The 23,309-nt window shown below is 38.3% G+C and overlaps 1 protein-coding gene across 9 annotated transcripts in view; it reads right to left on the reverse strand.

The window, feature by feature from the left end:
- The window catches only part of grh (grainy head), a 303,339-nt gene that overhangs the window by 87,509 nt on the left and 192,521 nt on the right, over positions 1 to 23,309 (reverse strand). For all 9 annotated transcript variants that reach the window (XM_022063435.2, XM_022063258.2, XM_022063186.2 and 6 more), the window contains 3 exons: positions 17,905 to 19,045; positions 8,976 to 9,151; positions 1,894 to 2,056 (listed from right to left, as the gene is read on the reverse strand). In XM_022063435.2, the coding sequence (XP_021919127.1) occupies positions 1,894 to 2,056; positions 8,976 to 9,151; positions 17,905 to 19,045 (1,480 nt within the window). The remainder of the gene's footprint in view (positions 1 to 1,893; positions 2,057 to 8,975; positions 9,152 to 17,904; positions 19,046 to 23,309) is intronic.

A 23,309-nucleotide genomic window follows, 5' to 3' on the forward strand; every position in this document is an offset into this window, starting at 1 on the left:
TACAGATGTGCTTCGAGCCGCAGTCTCGTATTTCCTATATGATAATTATATTAGTTAAAAACATTCGTACGTAGCGCATTGTGTTATATTACTTGTTGCGTTAATTAAATTTAAATACCGGTGCGGTATTGTAAAATTAAATAATTTTGAAAGATGGTTTGTCATGATCCAGGGCGCGGTTTAGCCTATCGCTCCTGGACCAGAAAAGATCTTTCTGGGGCCGCATGTTGTGCGGCCTGCTTTAGACCGAACTTCTGAACTTCCTCGACTGTGTAAAGAATGTAAGTTGAAGAGATGATACAACTTCTTTCCAGGCAAAATTACAAGAATAGAATATTAGTGGTTTAATTGATTTAGAAATATGGTCAGTGAGAATGTCCGTGTTTAAAAATGTGTATGCGAAAGGGTTAATGGAAAAGAATAGCTAGGCCTTCAAGTAGAATATGTGTTTAAATTTGCCGCCTCAATTGCGACAATTCTGGAAAAGTTACAAGAACATGGCTCTTGAAAATGTTTTGTTTTCTTTGTTTTTTTCGTTATTTATGATCATAAGAGGTTCGTTCTTGTATATAAAATTGTGTCGAATTGTTAATGGGCGAAAGAAATATAAAAACTACGCGCGATTAAGTTGTTCGCCAATCGCAAAATGCAAATGCCAAATCTCATTAAACCGCGTTATACACTGCAATGTCTAATCTAAAATTAACTCCAGTAATATCGAAACATGTTCGAATATGCAGCTAATGTGATTAACACATCTTATTTATTAGTTTAACTCTCCTAACAGTTTGTGTAACTTAAACCATTCTTGAATGTAAGTTATAATTCAGCGCCTCCTGAGAATCTGGCCGCACTTGTTTATCGATTTGGCCTAAAGCAACGTTTTGACCGGAGAAGAAACTTATAAAGTTTGCTGTCCGTTAGTTGGGTTGAACGCTCCAACATGGAAATTACTGATAGATGACCAGAAAGCAGTAACTCAAAACCTCTTTCATGATGCTAACAGCAAAAACTTGTGATGTCGCAAATTGAAGACTTTCATGTTTATTATATTTCAGGAAACCAGTTTGGTCTAACTGAAGTTGAATAGAAGACATTTTTATCATTATCATTTATTACAAAAGTTTCTTGGCTTTGAATACTCTACTGAAGTACACAAGTTCGTAAGCTTCCATTAAAACAATTAAATAACGTGCTTCTCAATTTCTATTTAAGAAAGTCGCCTCCAGATGAACAATTTTCTCGCATTCAGTATGAATACCATTCAGGCCTCTATGTATGGAGATCTATTCTACGTCACAGGTTTGTAAACCTGTATTAAATTCATATTAGGACTGTAAAAAATTCTTTATTCCTTAACATCTACACAGACCACGGTCTAGAATTTGTGAGATTGCTGAAAGTACTTTTGAAGTCCACAAACCTATTACGTTAGATTCTTGTCTTTATGTTTTTTGATCCCCCCCCCCCCCCCAAGAGCAGTGTTTATTGTGCTGAAGTTACGAGATGAATATAAACAAAAGTCGAAAAATTAGTTATTTATATTTGGAGTTGTAAGTTTTTCTCCCTTCAGGTTTAATATTTGGCATTTTACATTCGGGTCGTATCTTAGAACACGTCCACTTGACTTACTACATATAACGCTACAGCATCTTTCTCGGCGTCATTTAAAAAAAAAGCAAGACCACTGATGAATGCGCCCGTTAATGGCCCAATTCCACAGATATATAATCTCACCCCCCACAACAATAACCATCACTGGTGCAACAAAATTTGAAAACCGTTTGTTCTCCTCCCGCTTTTCTGTGATCATATTTGAAAACAACTGATAAACCTTCACATCGGTTTTATGTAAGCCTATTTCAAAAACAACAACAAAACATTAGCACCTACCTTAACTGTTTGACTCTTAAGAGGTTTATCCGGGTCAGGTATGTACTCCATTGTGATTCCATAAAACTGTCCCTTGTTGATGTACGTGATTCTGTCATCCTCTCGTCGCTGACTCGTCGAGATGGGTGTCTCCAGGTTGTACTTGAAGCCATATTGCGAGTATCTGCAGAACGGAAACACATGCACTGTAATTTGGGAATTTATATTGCGAATTGATCACAAATGACGGTGAAATAACCGAGGCGTTTTACTGAAAGACGTATTATTCTAACAGTTTGCCTGTGAGATCATTCACCTTTTAGAAGCACCAGTCTCAGACTCATAAATAGCATGAATGATTCAAATCACAACATTTGAGTTGTAGGGTATTGAATAAGAAATATTATATTAAGTTCATCGGATATACAGTATGTATGCAGCTGAAACCTGTAACTAATATGACTTTTGTATTACATTCAGCCACTTTCTTAAGTAACGTTTCAGTGTGCAAAATCAACGCCCGTTCTAGCACAGTAATTAAACATTGCTGTTATCTTCCAATGGCACGTTTAATTGTTGTAATCGCCGTCAATTTCCCAAACATAGTTTCGTGCATGTAGAAGTAACAAGTCTTGCAAATACACGCATTGTTTTTATTGTATAGTACCAGCAAATATGAAAATATGATAACATATGTAAAATTGTTGTATAAAATATTTTATCTAGTACGCGGTGATTTTGTAAAAATCGTTATACATTTAGTTGTCTATACTATGTATTTTATTTATATTACCTGTAACGTGTAGCTGATGTGGTGTTTCAGTTTAATGAATGTAAATATATTGGACCGTAAAAATAATGCATGGGGTAATTTTTACTCTATACACAAATATTATGTAGCAATCAGCTCTGTAAAATGAAAACTATCAGTATTAATATTATCCCTATGGTAAAGTTTTAGATATATTTAACAAAGGGGTCAGTGTCTGGCGACTAGCATGTAGTTCAGTCAGGAAGAGGCAAAGTAAAGCAACCACCAAATTCACGCTGAATTTCTTCTGACATATAGGATTTGAGACTTTCGTGGCGAGTAAAATCAATAAAATCTTCAATCAGCCTCGGAGGTATCCAGTCACATCAGAACTCTGATGATGGGGACAGAGTTGGTACCCGAAACGTCGGTTTGCTACGGTAACCAGTTAACGCGGTTGATTGCCCGAGAAGATTTTATTGATTCTTCTGACATTCATAAACATTTTAACTTGAACAAACTCGTTCCTCATTTTAAAACCTACTATCATTTATGTCTAGATATCGGACTGACTAAATCTTACTCTGACGTCACTAAAAGCGTTTATTATGAATAGATGGCAAGAACAGAATCAATAAAAGCGTCTTCCTCGTCGTACACAAACTTTCCATGTAAACAATTTTGCTCTGAATGCGGTGTTAAATAGGACAGTTATCTGTACTGACAGCTAACTGTTCCTGCAATATTGAGATTAAAAATACATTTTAAAAAATGTCCCTTACAACTTTATAAAATATGCTACTTCAAATTCAAGTTCTTTTGCTTCCATTCCTGACCGCATTTAAATTAGAATACAAGACCTTTCCGCTTTTAACTGTTATTCCTGTCTAACGAACAAAATTGTTATATGCAACTGAGGTAGAAGGAAATGTAATTACACCTGACATAAAATATGCTGATAAAATGGAATTTCAAAAAATAACGGAGCACAGGAAAAGCAGATAAACAGTAACTGGCAACCTCCAGTTACATAATGACATTACACACTACAAATTCCTTCGTGCATTATTTGAATCGCTTAGTATAAATTTGTAAATTACTGTTTTTGTTATTCGTCTCTTTGATTAACAAGAAAGAGGAAACGGGCCATAAAATAACGTTCATTCAACTTCACTAGGCTTACACTCCTTCACTTAGTTTAATCGTGTTTTTGCATAATCTAGAAAAAATCCGATCTTGCACACTCCGAAACTTGTCAGTAATAATGAGTGATATCGAAGGACAATTACAGGAGCTTTGGCGTTGGATGGTTTCGATCTCAGAGACTTACAGTACGTCACAGCGCCAAGCTGGCGCGGCAACTTCTCAGACACGAAGGTGAGATAGGTGGCCTAAGAGAACGTTGCGGGCGGTATTAGTTTTACGATTTGTGAGTAGTTGATAAGGAGGCCAGAAAAGTAATGTTTAAATAAATTGACTATGTAATTACAGAGACATTAACGTGGCTCTATAAAGTCACATTACGGATGGCAGAAATAAAATAAGTGTTTATATTTTGAAATCAGTGATAATTAGGTTTAAAAATTCACATTTCTTCATTTCAATGTTTTGGGTTACTGCACTTCTTCTAGTCATCTGTGAGTATTCTTGCGTATGTGAACATAGCTTCTGTTTCAAAGTGTAATCAGTCAATATCAAGTGTTAACAATGAGGTTCACCCAGTCTCCTACGGACTTATTCCCAGGGGGGTAACTTGGCTGGGGCGTGATTATTCATTAATATTCATGCATAGAACAGCTAACTGATGATAATTCGAGCTTGTAACAAATAAATCTCGATAGATCCAATTTTTATATTATCCTATTATTATTTACCTACTTAATAACAAAATTACTCCCGCTTAATTATTAACACATAGAAATATAAATGTCTTCGAAACACATTTAAATTACACTTAATTTAATTGAAATACAAAACATCAGCACACTAGAAGCAATCTGGCTTGGATTTGCAAATTTAAAACGTGTTAAAACTAGGACGTATGGACAGTATATCGTGCATAATTCGACCCCCGAGTTGGGTCGTATAAAACACTGCAAAAGGCAGGGAATTTGTCATGAGTGACTAATTATAATCTGCCACGTACAATCTCTGCATCCTAGTTAGGTTTTTTCTCACGCAACAGCTTACACGGTCTAATGGCTACTTGAAATTAATGTGTAACCAGAAATATCTGTCATCCAAATAACTTATCGACTTGATACGGGAGATTGCATAATAAGAGCTGACGCAAAAGTGCGACAGCAAGCTTCATGAAGCAGGTTATGTATTTCATAGACTCGTTCCGATCTTTATCTGCCCCCCCCCCCCCCCCTCAGCGACGTAAAATACAGATCTTCCTCCTGAGTAGTGACGCTAAGTTGTACATCCTGTTGACTCTTTTACACAGACTCGCCGCTATAACTACCGGATATCAGCCATAGCAATAATTAATTTTAAACAAAACAACCAAGAATGTTACCACAGAATTTTAGTTCCGTGTTGATAATACGATTAATTAGGTGATGCAACCATCACCATTGACGTCATTGCTCCTTTGTTGCCTCCATTATCACTACTATTTTCTTCAGCTTCATATTTTACGTAATTATGATTTAACGTTGAGATGTTTAGATTTTAGAACACTTTACTCCAGATGACGACACCTTATTGCTTTATTTCGTATTAATATTTTCAAGGGCAAAATAAATTTCCATTCCATCATGGACAGTGTTGGTATTAGTTGGTGCCTACAAGGCACTACAAGCGCACTACTGGCACTGTTTCAAGTGGGAGATGTGCGCTCATTTAAGTACGTTCGTCATTGCTGCAAATTACATATGCAGATTTCTGGTCACTTTTGGCGAAATCAATGTTTCCTTTTAGGACACTTTCTCGATTGGAGAAAATGTTTTTATTGGTGATATGCACCTAGTATTGTTTTGCTTTTGTTTTTACGCTATTTTTGTTCATTGTAGGCCAATATATTTATTAGTGTTTGCCTGTCATAAGCTCCTTGCTACTGGCAAACACTTTAAAAAAGGAACCGAATATGAGCAAATAAATTAGAGAGACAACATCCCTTTAGTAACTAATTACATTTACTTTTTCAAACTTTTCTGAAGTTCGTGAATAAATTAACATATTATTTTAAAAATGAGAAAAACATGCATTATGATTTATGTAATAAATATACCTACTTTTTGTCACCTATAAAATCAAACCAAGTTTAGTTAATTTTGCTCCTCAATGAGAGTAGTGTAGGCGTAGATAATATTACAAACACATTCACCCATTCTAAATTATCCATTACGATATAACATGAGGGAAACACGACAACATTAGCAGACTTTTCATTTCCACTGCTATTAATTTTACGTTCGCAACGTAATGTAAAATAACCCATATTCGCATATGAGGATCGCCATTATATTACTAACGCAAACAAACATATTCAGTGTTACGGTTATAAATTTCTGGTGTTAGCATATTTAAGTGTTCAGAACATAACGTATAATGAATATATATCAAATGGGCCAGTTTGGTGTTTTATTAGCCTTATTCAATAGTATAAATGCACTGTAACATGTTACATACGACTAGCCCATACACAGGACCGTATCACGAAAAAGGTCAACCCCATACACATTTATTGCGGAAAATAAAATAAACAATTCAAGATTATATAAATTTTGTCATCCTTAGTACGATTGCGGGCATAAACCTATAGGTCTGTAATCTCATACGTACTTCATTTACGTTCTATGGAGTACACAATAATACCAGTACGACTATGCACTTCTTTCGTAACATATTTTATTACCTTGAACGAAGACTAGCATTTTTGCAGTTGACAGCAGATTCACAAATTCTGATGTCGTAAAATGAGAGCCATAGTATCAAATATGTTCTGTAGTCTTCAAAGTTTTACATTTCAAGTATTCAATATGTAAACTTCACCTAGACCAAAAAAAAAAAAAGACAAACAGCAGCAATGAAATTCTAGTCGAGTTCCAAAACTCTTTTATTATGATAATGCAGGCTTCATAGCAATACGCTAAACAGATAACTGGAAATTCTCAACCTGGAAGAACGAATTGAAGTACCAAAGTGCCATTATCTTGAAAATCTTAAGCGAATGGACTTAAATAGGATATCTGTACCTCAGTTTTAATATGCAAACATTTGAGAGCAAATATTTAGGACGTTGTATAATATTGAAGAACCTAATCGGGTCGGCACAGATGCCTACCTTATAGCTGATAACGAAAGCTTCAGACTAAGGACAAATTGATTTCCATTGATATTTGCCTGTAAGTCCACATGGCGTTACAACCCAGGTAAACATCGATGTTTATTTCCTATTTAAACCTTTCTCCAGTAACAGTGTAACAATATATTATCCGTGTAAAATACTCTTCAGTAAATTAGACAATTCATTCTCACAAAATCTCTTAATCAGTTTAGTAGCGCTGCTCATCTCGAGACAAATTCTAGAATTTATATAATATTCGTATTTAAATCCGTGTTTACGATCTACTCATGCCAGCCTCTTTCTGTAATGTTTTTTTGATCGTGTAAAAGCATCAAGAAATTGAGAAACAGGAAATCTGTGCAGTGCCTTGAAATAATACTACTTTATTTAAATTTATAAGATTAAGGACAGAAATCTGTGAAAAATTATCCTTGTAGGAATACGTACAATCACTTGTTAAACTGAAACGGCTTTTTACTGAAGAAAACAGTAAAATACTTCAAACATAAAACTGGCGACAAGAACACTCGATGTCCTAGTATAGTTGCCCACAATGATATTTATTTCTTGCTTTATTTCAGATCACAAAGATGTCCAACTTTACACATTAAAGAACGAAGTAAAAATTCTTTATGTTTGCGACATCTCGAGAGGAGCATAGCAAGATGGCTGAATACACCATCGCACTCAAAGGAATGCGGTCCTCGTCGACAAAGCTTCGTCCCTAACAGCCCAATGTATAGTATTTTATTTGTTTGATGTATTCTTAGAAGGAATGGACCTAACTAAGTCTAAATAGTCCTGCAAAACTGAAAATGGGCTCGTTCTGTTGTGGCATCTTGCATCATTTAGGCTGCTTTCTCCTCTTGTGAGGCAACCACGCCTCTGCTTTGTCATGCAACGAGATGTTTTGTTTCTGCTATTGGACTTTAGTTATCGTGATCACTTCCGTCGTTCTTGGCTATTTTTATTGTATATCACATAATATAACTTTTCATTTAATTGTTATGGGTTTCACAAATGACGTAGCCAGTTAATTAAATAACTCATAACATAAACTCCATTGTCATTAAGACACTGGTTCTTTAGTAGCTGCCTTATTTCTGCGAATTACATATAAAGACTTTTGGACATTTTGGCAAAATAATGTTTCCTCTGAAGCCACTTTCTCGATACGGAAATTGTTCCTTACGACAATAAATCCAAACCATCACGAAACCCTGAATGATAATCAGAAGTACAGCCAAGTCGTAAGGTAGACAGACATATCTGCTTTCAAAACGTAGAACTAAGCCGTACACAACCACAATTCCTAGTCAGACCGGAATGCAAATGAAACTGGTCGATAACTTATGACTAGCTTTTGTGTCATAACGCCAAGTTTTGACTGGAAGGGACACTTCTCAAAAGAAAATGTATTTATCTGTGATATATGGACAAATTGCGCAAGAATATAGCTTTCATATCAAGTCTGACTTAGAAAAGCTCATAAAGTAGCACATAAAATATACATATACATAATACTATTACTTACCTTTGCCTAATTAAATTATATAATTTGATTTCATGTCCTGTAACCTCATACATGACCTTATATCGAGGATGTAATAACTACACAGTAGTCCACTTTTAACTGATTCCAATCTTTTACTAGCTCCGACCTGAAAAGGCAGAGTCAAGGGATGACTGGAAGACTGTGATAAGGGAGGCCAAGGTCCTCAGAGTACCGTAGAGCCACTGAAGAAGGAAGGAAGGAAGGAAAGTCCACTTTTGACAGCGTTAATATGTCAACGATAATAATATTATCCTATTTCTTCAAAAGATGATAAACCGACATTACTTATTATATAGAGATATAATAAAAATAAATTTTGTTTAGGGCTTACTAATTTTATTATTAATACCTGCCAGATATAATATTAATTTCAATAGCATTTATAAATGTTGTAATCATACAGCAATTAAATGTTTCTGTGTCCAGAATTATGAAGAATAAGTCGCAAAAGACATGTAGCGTAGTGCGAAACTCAGAGTTCTGACAGAAGTTGCGGTACTCACAGTTTGGGTATCTGTATCTTGTCAGCGTCGTTCTGTCTGCCGAAATCGTGCCAGGGTCGCGATCTACCCCCTGCGTTGCTGTGCCCTGGGGACTGTCCTGCAGCTGCTCTTTGGGCTACCAATGCCGGGTCGCTCAGCAGAGGTCCTGCTTGGCAGAGGTCGGTGTAATCGAACTGCTGTAACAACATTTTGAACCACAGGTCACGTGCTGTGCGCAATGGCAGCTTCTGACAGGAGAAGCACAAATACATAAAAATTTGTACGGAAGATACAACATGTTATTAACTAGTTACAGCATTTAAGAATTCCAGACTCCCTATATTAAACAGAAAGTATAAATTAATGTACACAGAAGAAGAAGAAGAAGAAGAAGAAGAAGAAGAAGAAGAAGAAGAAGAAGAAGAAGAAGAAGAAGAAGAAGAAGAAGAAGAAGAAGAAGAAGAAGAAGAAGAAGAAGAAGAACGTTGAAGAGAATACTTGACAATTAAGATCGGTCGAGCGAATGTCCAATTACTATACAGTTTTATTATTAATTCTTGAAAGCCTTATGGTAACAATATGTACCAGCTACTTTGCCAATCAGTGTCTTTATATTTCGTAAGTATGGATTTTGCATGGTTTTCAGTGTAAACCTGGGATTACTTAAACTACGTTAAACAAATGGTCTCTGTTGTGGTGAAATGTTGTTTTATTTGCGGTACGGATTGAATTTTTTAAAATTATTTAGATAAACATCGGATACAAAGAATCAATGATAAAACTCCTCACACCCTATTGGCATATTCATCGCCCTGATGACGGAGGCAGTATGACCTCTGAAACGTTGGTTAACATCGACCAGACTACACAGCGCAATAACCCAGAAGACAGAAATCTTCAATCAATGATAAATTAACCGAAGTGAATTTATAAGTTGAACTTCTAAGGAAATTGTTGAAAAAATTTTAAAAATGGCTGTTGAAATGCAGACTGAAGGGGGTAAATTAAATATGTTCGCTTCCGAGTTTTATAACAATCAACTCGCGTGTTAAATTATCAGGAATGGCAGGCAAACGAACACCTTATCAAATGATTCGTCCTCCGAACGTTCTTAACAGCCGTCGCCATCTGCCTGGTGGCAAAATTCGGGTCGTCGGGCTTGAAACATTTTGCCACGGAAGTCATATCTCGATAAGAATTGCTTTACAAGAGACTCAGTACCAGAGCTACACAGTCAGTCCTCTGGCTGAGTTGTGCCAGGGTACTCACGACTCCCGCTTACCCCTCCCTCCTTTCCTTCCCAGCAGCTATCGATACCGCATGGCTGTAATTACAATAAAAACGATAAACTGACCGTCGCTACCATCACAGTTCAAACAAAAGTATTTCTGGCACCTACGTGGTTACAATCAAAAATAGAGATCTTCCTTCTTGAGAAGACTTTTCGTTGCGTATTTGAGGAAATATCCAACTACATTTCTTGAAATTTAGTTTCATGTTGCCTCTCAACTTACATCAGATCGCATTATTGTATCGATCCATCACAATAAGAACACGAACCAACTTCTGCGACTAAATGTATAAATTGGAGCAACCCAGCAAGCAACGTTGCTGAATACAGGGTGGAGACCAGGATTCGATTCCAGAGAAGAACATAACTTAACCTACAAACCGATTATCGTAAAAATCTCTATTCCGACCATTCTTGTATTTTCGAAATTTCATCAGGCAAATACCTGGAAAAAATGCTTGCCTTACAGGAGCCACGATCACATCCTTCTGAGGTCTTGAAAGTTTGTGCTATCAATCATGCGCTCTCTCCTTTATCTTTCTTTCTTACCTCGTTTCTACCGCTTGAACGTAGCCTATCATCTCCCACTTCTCCCCGTTATACCGCCAGTGACGTGAGTTTGGTGTCTTCAGAAGGAACGGGTTCTGTTTATGTATTGTTACGATACTCTACCCCCAGGCAACACGAATGCCGCGGCACCAGACCCAGTAAATAATTTATTCATAAAAGGGTTCCTCAGCTGTAATACACTGGCCAGCAATAATGTCATTTCCAGGACCGTTAGAAGGACCTCTTGCGGTCATAAAAGGTCAGAGGCAAATGTGGGAAAGGGTTGATAAACAAATTAAAAGAACCAAAGCTGATCGTCTAGTAGTACTGGATGCACTTCAAAAAGCATCAGGAATCGAACCTTCGAGCTAAAGGCTGTAAAGCATGTTTTCAGCTCTTGCACAGACGTCTGAAAATATTCGCTCTTCTCCTGAAATATAAAATCCCTCTTTGCCTCAATACCATAGAAGTCTTTCTGCCCACTTATGAACCACGTTACTGTTCCTAATATAAGATTCTAGAATCAATACTTCTGGTTCGTCCAGCAGGACACATGACCATGTTCTGCTGCCTTAATACCGGAAGAGTCACAAATGACGTTCTTAAGTCTTACAGGTCTTCACACTACCACAGCGTCAAGGAAATTCGAATATCAGATACAATTCAGATGTTCAAATATTGTTAGTTTTAAGAAAGATTTCAAACTGAATTGGCTGCAACACACATACGAAACAAAACATTAGCAAATTATTTGGATGAACAGAACCTGGATGCACGAAAAAGAATACCGAGACACTAACTGCACCCAGAGGCTTTAGCAACAAACCCAACCCGTCATTCGTAATTAAGATAAATTCTTCAAGATATTAAAGGCAAAACTATTGCTGCCCTTCGCCGTAGTTCAAGAACTTTGAACCGCGATGTGAACATATCGATCGGCAAATGTTAAAGCAATTACACACAGGCTGTAAACTATACAGTACGATTTACAATGGTATTAAGAAAGTAATTTGAAATTAGCTTCTAAAATGGTTCCTGTATAATGCAAATCATTGGCTAAAGACGAAAAGAAAGAATGTGCGACTGAATGAAAAGAATATCAATTCAACAAACTCTTCCCTCTTGACAATGCAGAAAAGCATAGGAACTAACTAGCCAGACACTCCGCTGGTCTAATCACACTGCATTCACTGTAAACGCGCTGTTGTGCTACCCTAATAATGCCACCATTGTGTTGTTACTGTTACCACGTCGAATTGGAGAGGCCAGTGGAGAGGAGGAGGAAGGCACAACAGGTTATTAGCTATGTTTTCTTGTATTCGAGATGGTCACTCCAAGATATATTATTTGCAATTGCATTACTCATTTTCTCTCTCCAGTCCCAACATTTCTTTTTCGTAGGTACGTTAAGCAGAGCCCTTTGGGCACTTTTTCGGACGCAGAGATGAAATTAAGTCTAGGGTATATTAGTTTATAATTCTCATTATTTCTATACACTGTGGAATGTGTATTATAATTATGTAGTTATTTTTGATGTGGTCAAAACTCGATTTAATAGTAACGTTGATCATGGACGCTGAATGTTTTTCAAGTTCATTATGGAGTTTCAACAAATACGTCTAGACCCGACGAAAGTATAAAAGTCAAATCACTTAACATTCCTCTTCACATGGCCTCATTTTGACCTATCTAGTAAAGTAACGGATATATCCCTACAGGTTACCAAATGATTTTTAACGTTACTGCAAGCACGCCCCAGGACAAATAAACGTATGTAGCCTGTATAATTAGCAAAGGATTTATCAGCACGCAATGTCATATAACGAGAAAGCCAGAAGTAGGTATAAGGAGTTACTGTTAAGTGTTTTAGAATTTAACATACGGTAAGGTCGTAATTATTAGGTCTATGTTCACAACTAATACTATCGATATTATACGACAGTTATTGAAGTAATTCAATAATAAATATTTGACAAGTTAAACAACTTTAACATAGAATATTCTCTATCCCTCATGTGAATGCCGATAATACCTGCAAAATCTTTTCCTCTTCATATTCAACTTTGCCGAGAATAGGGCAGAGCAATGGACCTGTCGTAAGACAGAACACTTAATAATAATAATATTCAACTTTATATCTCATTCGGCCTAACCTCTGCCCGAACACCATACGATAATCTAACTTTTTTAAAGCCAAGTGGTAACTGTATGTACCAGGTGCTTTAATATAGTAACTCTGTATTTTGTAGTTATGGATTATGAATGATTCTCAGAATAAATAGATATTATTTCCTTAAACAGAATTAACCGTTGAGTTTTGTAATGTTTTCTCTGCGGTGCAGATTTAATAGAAGTTATTGAAAACTCTGTCCCCGGAGACACAATCCTAGAACTGATAAAAACATAACATTTCTGATTGTCTAGAAGAAAGACCATCTAGTCTAGTGTGTCAGCCAGGCCACTACGCAGAAATACACTGTGATTTGCAATCTAAGTTATAACTTAATATGAGTTTACGGGATTTCACAGTACAAGAAGTTACGTTCTGCACACAATGCGCCCGCAAACTGTAACGATGTGGAATAATAAAGTTATAGACTGCTTTAACATGTCATCGGGCACTACATTCTGATCGTAAACTCGCATTATAAGGTGTGAGCACAATACGTGACACGTGTCCATTGTTAGTTGTGTGGTTGCACCACAACTTAACAACTCCCTAGTCTGTTATTTAGACGTCACGTTCTTAGCTCTACTGCAAAGGAAGGTCTGTAGAAGTTTAAAAGGCTGAACAATAAGAACTGAAATGCTGTCACTTTAAGGTTTTATTACACCGTGTTTTGAAGTCAGTCTAGAATTTAATTCCAAAGGTTTAGTTAAATGAATTATATCTTGATTTCCTTAAAGAAGACTATATATTAATATTTGTGTGAATAACCGAGTTGTAGGTAGCGGAGAAATATCTTCAAATAGGCAAAGAAAACTAATTTCTTGCGTACTCGCTATTATCGTCGTCTTCCCAATCCATTCGGCATTGAAACAAAGTCCTTTGACTGTCTACCACGAATTGATAGTCGTAATGTTGAACAGAAGTCTGCTCCTTGTAATAGAGAAATATTTTCCTCCGAAACTCTGATGTCTACTTATAAGCTTACACGACATTACAACCAAGAATACCAACACTGAAATCTTCACACCGTGAGAACCACACGTTTAAAATTATGATTCATTTATCGAGTAAATCTTCGTCATCCTTAGGCTATTTATCATAATAACTGACTTGCCCATGTCGTTTTAGACAATTCGTGGGGGGAAAGAGAGGATTTTGAACACACCCCCTAAAAGTAACTATGGCTTAAGTTAAATTTTTCGGATTTCATGTCAGTCTGGAGGGTTGATCTCACATTTAGCCATCTCATTTACACTAGGAAGTCTCAGGAGAATAGCCAACATACAAAACAAATTATCCCTCTTCGGCGCGTTGCCAACCAAAATGTCGATGGTAGTCACTTTAATCAAAACGTTATCTACTATTCTTTTCCTATAACCCTATAGATGTGCTTTCCATAAGCCGAATACAACACATTATCAGAGATCCGCACACTGTCGCATTAGTTTGTTGGAGGATGGCGCACGTTAAAAGTCGAACATGAAGAGACACTTTTTGAGTTATCGATAAATCAAAACTGTCGCTTGACCTGTTGGATTTTGTAAGCTATGACGGAGTGGACATGTATCAATGCATAAGCTTTCAACAAAATTGTCTACAACCGCAGAAGGAACATTAAGACCAAGATTTAAATGCATGCCTTAAATTTAATGAGCATGGTAAGCAATAAACACATCAGTGTAAAGATTTTATTAACCATATTTCTTCCGTTTTCACATGTGGTGGTAAGATAAATATGACACAAAGTAGGTATTATTAAACATTTATGAATACGCTAAGTAAGCAGCCAGTAGGTGGACGGACATGCATGGCAAATATGCATAACGAAGTACATCACAGATATTAAAATTTAGTATTGCTATTGACACATGGACAGTACATACTTCAGGGGCTTGCTCTAGGTTACAACAACTGTGTAACCGAAGTTATTGCTCATAAAATTTTCTCGTATAACAAACCACATGAAAAGTCGCAACCAACCATATATAAGAACAGTTTCTTTGTAATGTGCGGTGTGCTCCTGCCCGTGACGTTAATTTCTGTTCGTAATGGCTTCACTTAGCTTGCTAAGTGACAGTAGTTTGATGTGTGTTACTATGGCGACGTAACAGCACACTGAATACAAGCTAAAGTGTTATATCCATATGGAACGAGTTATTGAAAACCACAGCCTGCAAATACATTTAATTTTAAATAAGTATGTCAACAGATTTATCCTATTCAGAAACGAAATTTCAAGACTGAAAACCCTATCGTGTGACAGGGAGGTTTTAATAAGTATAGGTCATTAAAAAAATGTCAAACGTGTTGTAGATCTTCAGGGTTTATTTTTAGACTTCCGGTATATATTTTTAACCCCGCCATGCATACCTAGGTGAAATTAGGAATGCCATACTGAAATCAGTCTTTTTAGGGCTGTTTACTGTTAATTTCATAAACACACCTTGGACCAGCTCAAATCATAACTTAATTATGAAATTTCTGCGTATGTCTATTATCTTAACAACTAAATCACAAAGACATAACAGCAGACCTGTACGGTTATTTGTTAAAACAAACACATTTCATGAACCTCCCTAGAAAAGGAAGCCATGTTTATGTCAGTGACATCGGGTAACGGTAGTTACTTTCTGTGTCTGTGAAACGTCAATTTCAATCAGTTTACCAATTTAACAAGCGTTGGAGCACCTACGTACATACTAATGCAAATTTTCAGGAATTCGGTTCAGTAACTCTGAACTGATTTTACAACAGTATTTTGTGATCAATTTTAATCAGTAATGATGATGATCCTCATCTACGCTAAGGTCTCCCAACTGACCTCTTCTCTTCAGGTTTTACAACCAGAAATGCGGTAGTCTACGTAGGGCCTGCTGAATGCTACCCCGCTAAGCTCAACTTATCTCCCGTGATAATATTTTTTTGAAAAGTACAGACTATTAAACTCCTTCATCCTCCTGTTACGTCTTCCCTTTTAAGTCCAAATATCCTGCTCAGCACCCTGTTGTGATATAATTTTAAGACACTGGAGACAGCGTCAGATATTTAGTTCTGTATTATATTCAACTGGCTTTCCGAAGGGGGAGGGGGAATTCACAATTGAATAAAAAAGTACACCTTTTTTGTTGTTCTGTTTAGGATGATATGGGATGAGGTGGAATATATTTTATGGCCCCATTGTGTCTGGTCTGGAACTGTTTGAGGGGGGCCATGATGGTACGAGTGGATCCCTCCTATTCTTGGTTTGCTGCCCCCAGGTCAGAAATATTTGTTCCTTTTACAAGGTAGGAAGCAGAGTAGCTAACCACCCAGCTGGTTACAGCCGCAATTGTCGGAAACCAGTCCCTCTGTATGTATGCATATCACTGTCGTTAATTCAGGCTGCACCGTCTGACATTCCTGTTTGTTCGTTAGAAAATCCCACAGGTGTGCTCAAGATTCATTGGTTAATTAACTTAAAAATAACATTGTTGAAAATTGTTGCTACGTATTAACCACGAAGCCATCAAAACAGCGAAATGAAATTACGTGGTCTGAGATTCTCACGGCGGCGAGTATAAAGACTGTCTTCGAGTATAACTAACGAACTCTCTGGCAGCAGAACCCGAGGGTTCAACACCGACAACACCAAAGCCTGCCACCGGCCACGATCCTGAGCCAACTCCATCCATTTGCCATCCACATAGCCAACCTCCTTAAGATCCACCTTGATGTTATCCTACCATCTCCTTCTTGGTCTGCCCAGTGGTCGTTTTCCAGAAGAATTGTCTACAAAAATTCTGTACGCATTCCTTTCCTCCCCCTTGAAAGTTACATGTCTGGGCCTCCTATATTTCACTATCCTCACTATGGACCAGTTTCCAATGTACACAAAACAGCTGGTAAGGTTACATAGTTAACACACATTTTTTAAATCTGTACACCGTTTCAGTGCCCACACGTTCTTTGCACAAAACGCGTAAAAGAAAGTTATAATCTAGAGAACGTATCTGTATGTTCGTCCACATAATTCATCTTCGAAAGCGGCCTAAAATATTAATTTCTTTAGGGACCAGATATTTTACCTGAAACATCCTTTCAAGTGACGTAAACCTATGTTTAACACGCCTGCTTGTAGATTTTTATCTGAAAAATTAATAAGACCTATAAGAACAGCACAAGTTATTGTGTAGGCGTAAGTCTACTGTAATTTTACCTGCTTCACTTTGCCATCAAAAATTCCCTTTGACGGGAATAATAGTAAAAGTTGGCAATTGCATAGCAAAAGTCCCCTTCTTTAAATTAAACCTACTCTCGGGCTTAATTGAATTACTAACATTTCAAAATCCTGCAAGCTAAGCAGTATAATTCACTATTAAATACAATGTACGACGTGCACGAAATCTTGTCCAAGTTTTGTACTTAGATTCCGAAAGATCCGTTGTAGCTCATAACTTAGCTGCAGCTACTACACGTAAGCCACTGTTACATGCGAGTGACCTCAGTATCACAAACTCAATGTGACGTCAGATGGATGCTGTAATTTGATTGGTAGATGGCATTGCTACGTCAATCGTACAACCTGCAACGGAAATCGACTGTATCTGTGCTTACATTCTTATATTCCATGCTCTTCGTACTTTTTATTCCTAATACTTATTGGCGACTTTATTTTAGGTCGGTGCCAGCCAATAGAATCTACGTCGACTGAAACTTCGCTTGACACAGACCAGTTACAGACTCGACTAAGGCTTCTTGTTACATTCACGCGAATTTTCTTAAAAGGCAGTTAAAATGGAAAAGAATTTCAGGAAAAACGGATTCCAAAATCAGTTTCCGCGAAGGGCGAAGTTGAAGGCCTGCTTCTTTGTTGTGTCAGGCAGAGTCAATGCAAAAAGTCGATTACACAGAGTTTCGCTGTTAAGACTAATTATACGTCGTCTTAGTAAGACTGGCCTCACCTGCTGTATAGCCGTCTGGTCGCGCGGGGTGACTGCCTCGGCTCCTATCCCGCTGTCGGGCGAGGGTAAGTCCACCGTGAGGCCCGCAACCGTGGCTGCCGACACAGCACTCTTGTTATTGTGGTACACGGTGCTTCGCACATAACGCTCCATCATCGACGCCGTGGTGGCGCTCGACGCTCCGCCACCACCACCGCCTCCACCAGGTCCTTCAGGACTGTCCGCGTAGGGTGGAATCTGCTGCCGAACTTGCGTCGTCGTGTATCCCTGCTCGGCCGAGGATGTTCCGGACACCGGGGTGAAATATTCTCGGTAATAAGGATCCGTTACAGCGAAAGCGGAACTCGTGGCACGGATACTTCCTGTCGATGGCGTCGTCACATAACCTGCACCGCCACCCCCCTGTGACACGGCGGTCGTCGTGTATTGTGGCACATGATCAGTGTACGGTATGGGGGACGGCGTTCCACTCCCACCATGATGTTGAGCGTTGTTCATGGACGTGAATATCTGGGTGCTGTAAGACATCGGGGGCTTGAGACCGTCCGCTGTTATCAGTTCTATAGGACCGCCGGCTGTCGAGGTGCCACCGTCTGCCCCCAGGAGCGACGATGTGGAGGAAGGCGTCCCGTTGATGGAACGGCTGCCGTGCTGCGGGGAGTTGAGGCCTCGGTGTGACGGGATCTCCTCTTTGATCGTGGTGCTATTGTTATTGACGACATCCACGACTAGGTCCCCTGCCACTGCACCCGCTGTGCCCCCATTAGCAGGAACCAGCACGAGCTTATGTCGTGGTCCTCCTCCGGCACTACCAGACTTTCCACTGATTATAATACTCCCAGTTGTGCCCGTGTCGAGCACAGGTGGCGAGCCGGAAACTTTGTGGCGGTGACTCAAGTCTTCCGGTTCTCGCTTTACGATGAATTGTTGATGGTGCAATTGTTGTTGTTGGTGGTGGTGGTGATGCAAAAACAGGCCTTGCAGGTCTGCAGCAGAAGACACAGTAGCAGGTGAGGCGGGGCTAAGTACCGACGACGACGGAGGAGGGGCGATCAACTCGTGTCCCGCCCCAGTACCCAGTCCATTGGAGGCTTTCACGTGTGACGTCAGTAAGGGACCGCCACTCGCTGAGGATGTCGTCCTGCAAAGTAAACATGAACAGTTAGTTAATAAGTCGCAAAACGAGTGGTGGTTGGTCCTCGGACGTCATGGGAACAGGAAGATGTGTGACGTCATGTATAAGGGAGGATGAAGTTTTGGTGAGCACAATTACCACTCAACGGGGTGGGGATAAGTGTTACAACTTGGGGAAATAGAATAGGAGAACCGAACGGGACAAAGTTCTGTGGTCCTACCTCGCTCGCGACTCGCAGCTGAATGGGTGTTAAGCACGGCAAGAACTTGTATTTCTATCTCTGTTCAACGGGCGCTTCCTGCTTGCTGTACTAACCAGCCACTCCTGTCATCTACCTGTGCCAAACCGACTTAAACTACGCAAATGTATCTAGCGGCAGTCTGAGCGAAAGAAGGTCACATGTCGCGAGGGCTCGTATTTCCAAACTTAGCCTACACTCGAAGCGCAACAAATGTCCTGTCACATTTAATCCCTACACAATTTTCTGTTACTCCTATCAAGTGACTACATTTCGTTACAAACTACTGATTCTTACTTCAGTTCGCGTTATTGTAACCAAACCTATATTTTTCAGTTTTCTGTTGTACAATCGCCTGAAAACTTCGGTACGATTCTGTTACTAACAGCACTGTTGTCAGAATTAGAGCTTTTGAAATGGCTCTGGTAGCGTAGAGTTGTCTGATATACATAAATGTAATTCGACTGTGTGTAATCAACTTTCATTTTCAAACAAATTTGAAGAACCGTCAAAATTTGGTGGTGACACTGGGTCACCTTAGACAAGTTACCAAAAAATAGATCCACACCGTTATATCATATAAGACTCATTTAAAACAATGGTCTGGATTTTTCTACCTATTTTTTTCTGTTTTAACATCTGGTTGGATGCATTTACTTTCATGTCAGTTGTCACCAGAGCTTTTTATGCTGTAGAATCTGTTGTATAACTGATGAGTACTCCAGCATAATAGTATTGGGTTATGTAAGTCTGTAATTAGCACGGACAAAGCACCAGAACAGCGGCCACTAATGAACTTGCCCATGCAACTTTATAAACATCATAAACATTACCTCATATCATTTCATACGCTGATATTCACGTACTTGAGAATCGCCCGAAATAATCGTATCTTATTCTCCTTTCCAAAACATAAAAACAAAAAATCAAGGTCTTCCGAATGGTCTCTACCTTTCAGGCTTTTCAACCAAAATGTTGCATGCGTTTAACATCTTCCCAAAGCGTCACTCCCATCTCATCTCAAGGTAACTTCGTTGAATAACGCCACTTCAGTTTGTTCCGACGTGCTAGCTCACAGAAAAGAAGACCCTTCTTACGTGTTTCGGGTTTGGCACCTTCAGGGCATGTCATTATTTACAACTTGCAGGCCGACAAACATGAACCTGTCTGTACCGCTAGGTGCATTTGAAAGACTGCATATTTTGCAATACTGCAGGTGCATCTGGTATTATTTATGTAAGCCAAGTTATACTCAGTCATTCATATATTGATTGGTGTCAATAGACTTCGATATAAATTGCCGGCTGACTCAATTTATTTGCTAAGAATTTAAGCCTGTAAGTGTGTGGTGTTTTTAATTTAAGACAAACTACCTGTTAAAATACAGGTCTACGTGTTTTAGTTAGCTATACTGATGATGACGACGATTATAATTAGAATACCCATACTACACAATAGTATGCATACAGAAAGAGGCTTACAGGTTTCTTAACAGCGAAGCAAAACGCAGAGCAATTGAATGATATAAATAAACAGCGCTCGGCTGCGATGTTGAACACGAACAACGCCCACGAGGCCAGGCATGAGCACAGGCTCTCTAATAACTTGGATCCTACTGGCCATAACATCTTTTAGTTTTGTTTTAATGACCACAATGCTACCAGTTGTTCTTAGTCGTGTTGACTATATATCGAAATAAAAACTGTATGCCTATTCTTTATTCTTTGAGAAAGCTAATTACATTTTATATAGAACTTTAATTCTAGATTCACTATATTTACTGCGCGACTGGAATATCTTCGCTCCTTTGCGGACAATTGTTTCGCCATCGCATCGGCTGAGTAATCAGAAGCCAGAATAGTCAAGTCGTCATGATGTTAAACTCGCATAAGAGTTACGTATTAGTACGAAGGTTTCTGTAGCTTATTCTACATCAGGATCAACCTGCTTCGACAAATTCAACTGGGGGAATAGAACAAACATCTCTTCCCCTAACAGCGCGTACAACCTACTCATTTACACAGTAAGTAGCCCTCTATAACAAACGATCGTCTAAATACGGAAAATATTTATAAATTTAATCCGTACCGCAAAGAAAACATAATTCTTCACTATTACAAACATTAACATGTTGATGCTTGTTTAAAGAAATACAGTGAGAATCATAGAAAATCATACGTACAAGATAAATTTATTAATTAATTATCGGAGAAAATTGTATTTATAGTTACCGTTGGGCTTTAAAGGTTCAATGTTGATAAAAGTCACTTATTTTAAATTTGTTGTTTTACCATATAAAATCACTGAACAGGGAATAAAAGTATTCTTACATTTCCAGCACTAGGCCTAATTATACTAAAACTTTTGTACAATATTCTGTTGCGCCTGTAATGAAAATTACATCTTTCTCGTTTTGTTCTGTTCTTATATTTGCAATTTAAACTTCACCTGTAGACGACATGACGAGTAGCAAGTCGTATACAGACTTGAAAATATATGTATAAACCTGACTGAATAAGATGAACTAGGCCCATTGTATATATTTTATCCGAGACAAATAAATGAGAAAGTTAATGAATAAATGTTATTAGATTCATTACATTTCCAACTTTATAACGCAGCACTGGTTTAAAATGTAACCTGACAACTCACACATTTATTATTAAGAGAGTCTAGTCCGAATCCTGCAAAAAAGGCCATGTTGGACAAGTTATAATGAAAATTATATAAAAAGTCCCTGACATTTCAAGTTCCGTGTATTTTGATTCCTGTAAACTTCAGGCAAACAATAAAATGTCAATTAAAAAAATGCTATACACTTTGTGTTGCCAATGTAATAACATATGAAAGGGAATTCCGCCATGAGTCCAAGGGGACTTCAATTGCAACATGTTTGTTGGTGCAGAATTGAAGAATGAATAACATTTGAGCCTACAGACCTAAAAGAATTAATCAACACAAAGCCTATATTACATCAACGCTACAGATACACTCAACTGATGATTTAACGATACATTTCATATTTGTTTAGCGTCGAATCACAGATGTGAATATAAGCCAACCCAGTGCCACTCACACTTCCCTTTTTATCTAGCTGCTCCACATTTTCTGGGGCATGATGTCTAGGGCAAAAATCTTCGACTGGTCTTAACCCGCCAACCAGTTCTTTTAACAAACGTCTTAACTAACTCCATGGAACAGAGCAATTTCTACGGTCAGCTAGTCTAACTTAATCCTTATTGGGTCCATTTCTTTCTCCTTAACAGCATTTCCATGGCAACGGTATACAGCACACATAGTGCAAATGATCACTAACCAACACTTGTCTTAAGGTATTCGCGTTTCGAACTACATCATTATTAATGCTCTATGCCCCATCAGACTCCATCTCTGAATCTTTAAAACCGAAGTCAAACACTTAGCTTACCGCTGGTATTATGATTAGATATCTCATACTAAATGGTGACCGGAGTAGCTGTTATCAACTGACATCTCTAGATTGCTGTCTTCTGGGTTGTAGTGTCGAGTAGTTTGGTAGAAGTTTACCGACGTTTCAGATATCCTAGCTGCCTCTAACAACAGGGCCTCTGAACCGTTGGTAAACATCTACCAGACTACACGGGACCACAAACCAGAAGACAGTCATCTTCGGACTGACCGCCGTGAAAACCTCAAATCCTACTAACTGAGATCTGGTACTTGTATCACTCTCCTCTGAATCGGCAGAGGACTTCCTCATTGCACTGCTTAGTCGTCCAGGGCAGCCAACTCGTCCTACATTGGCATAGGCGTGTTTTACTTTCGCCAGATATTATGACCACTACCGCTCATTTAAAAGTAAACTTTATATGTCACATCTAACGTATTTCTTTGCAATTTATTTGGTTCTATAAAGAAATATAGCCATAGGCGGGGCTAATAAGACCACCAACTCCATTTTTATGACTCTAATTCAGATCATTAAATCTTAAAAGAAAACTAGCTTCTATCAAAATCAAGGCAGTGATATTACAAAGTATAGTGTTGTATTAG

The sequence above is a fragment of the Zootermopsis nevadensis genome, unplaced genomic scaffold, assembly GCF_977971745.1.
Source record: "Zootermopsis nevadensis isolate Lab colony 2312 unplaced genomic scaffold, Znev_1.0 Znev_ptg000029l, whole genome shotgun sequence".
Taxonomy (NCBI): domain Eukaryota; kingdom Metazoa; phylum Arthropoda; class Insecta; order Blattodea; family Termopsidae; genus Zootermopsis; species Zootermopsis nevadensis.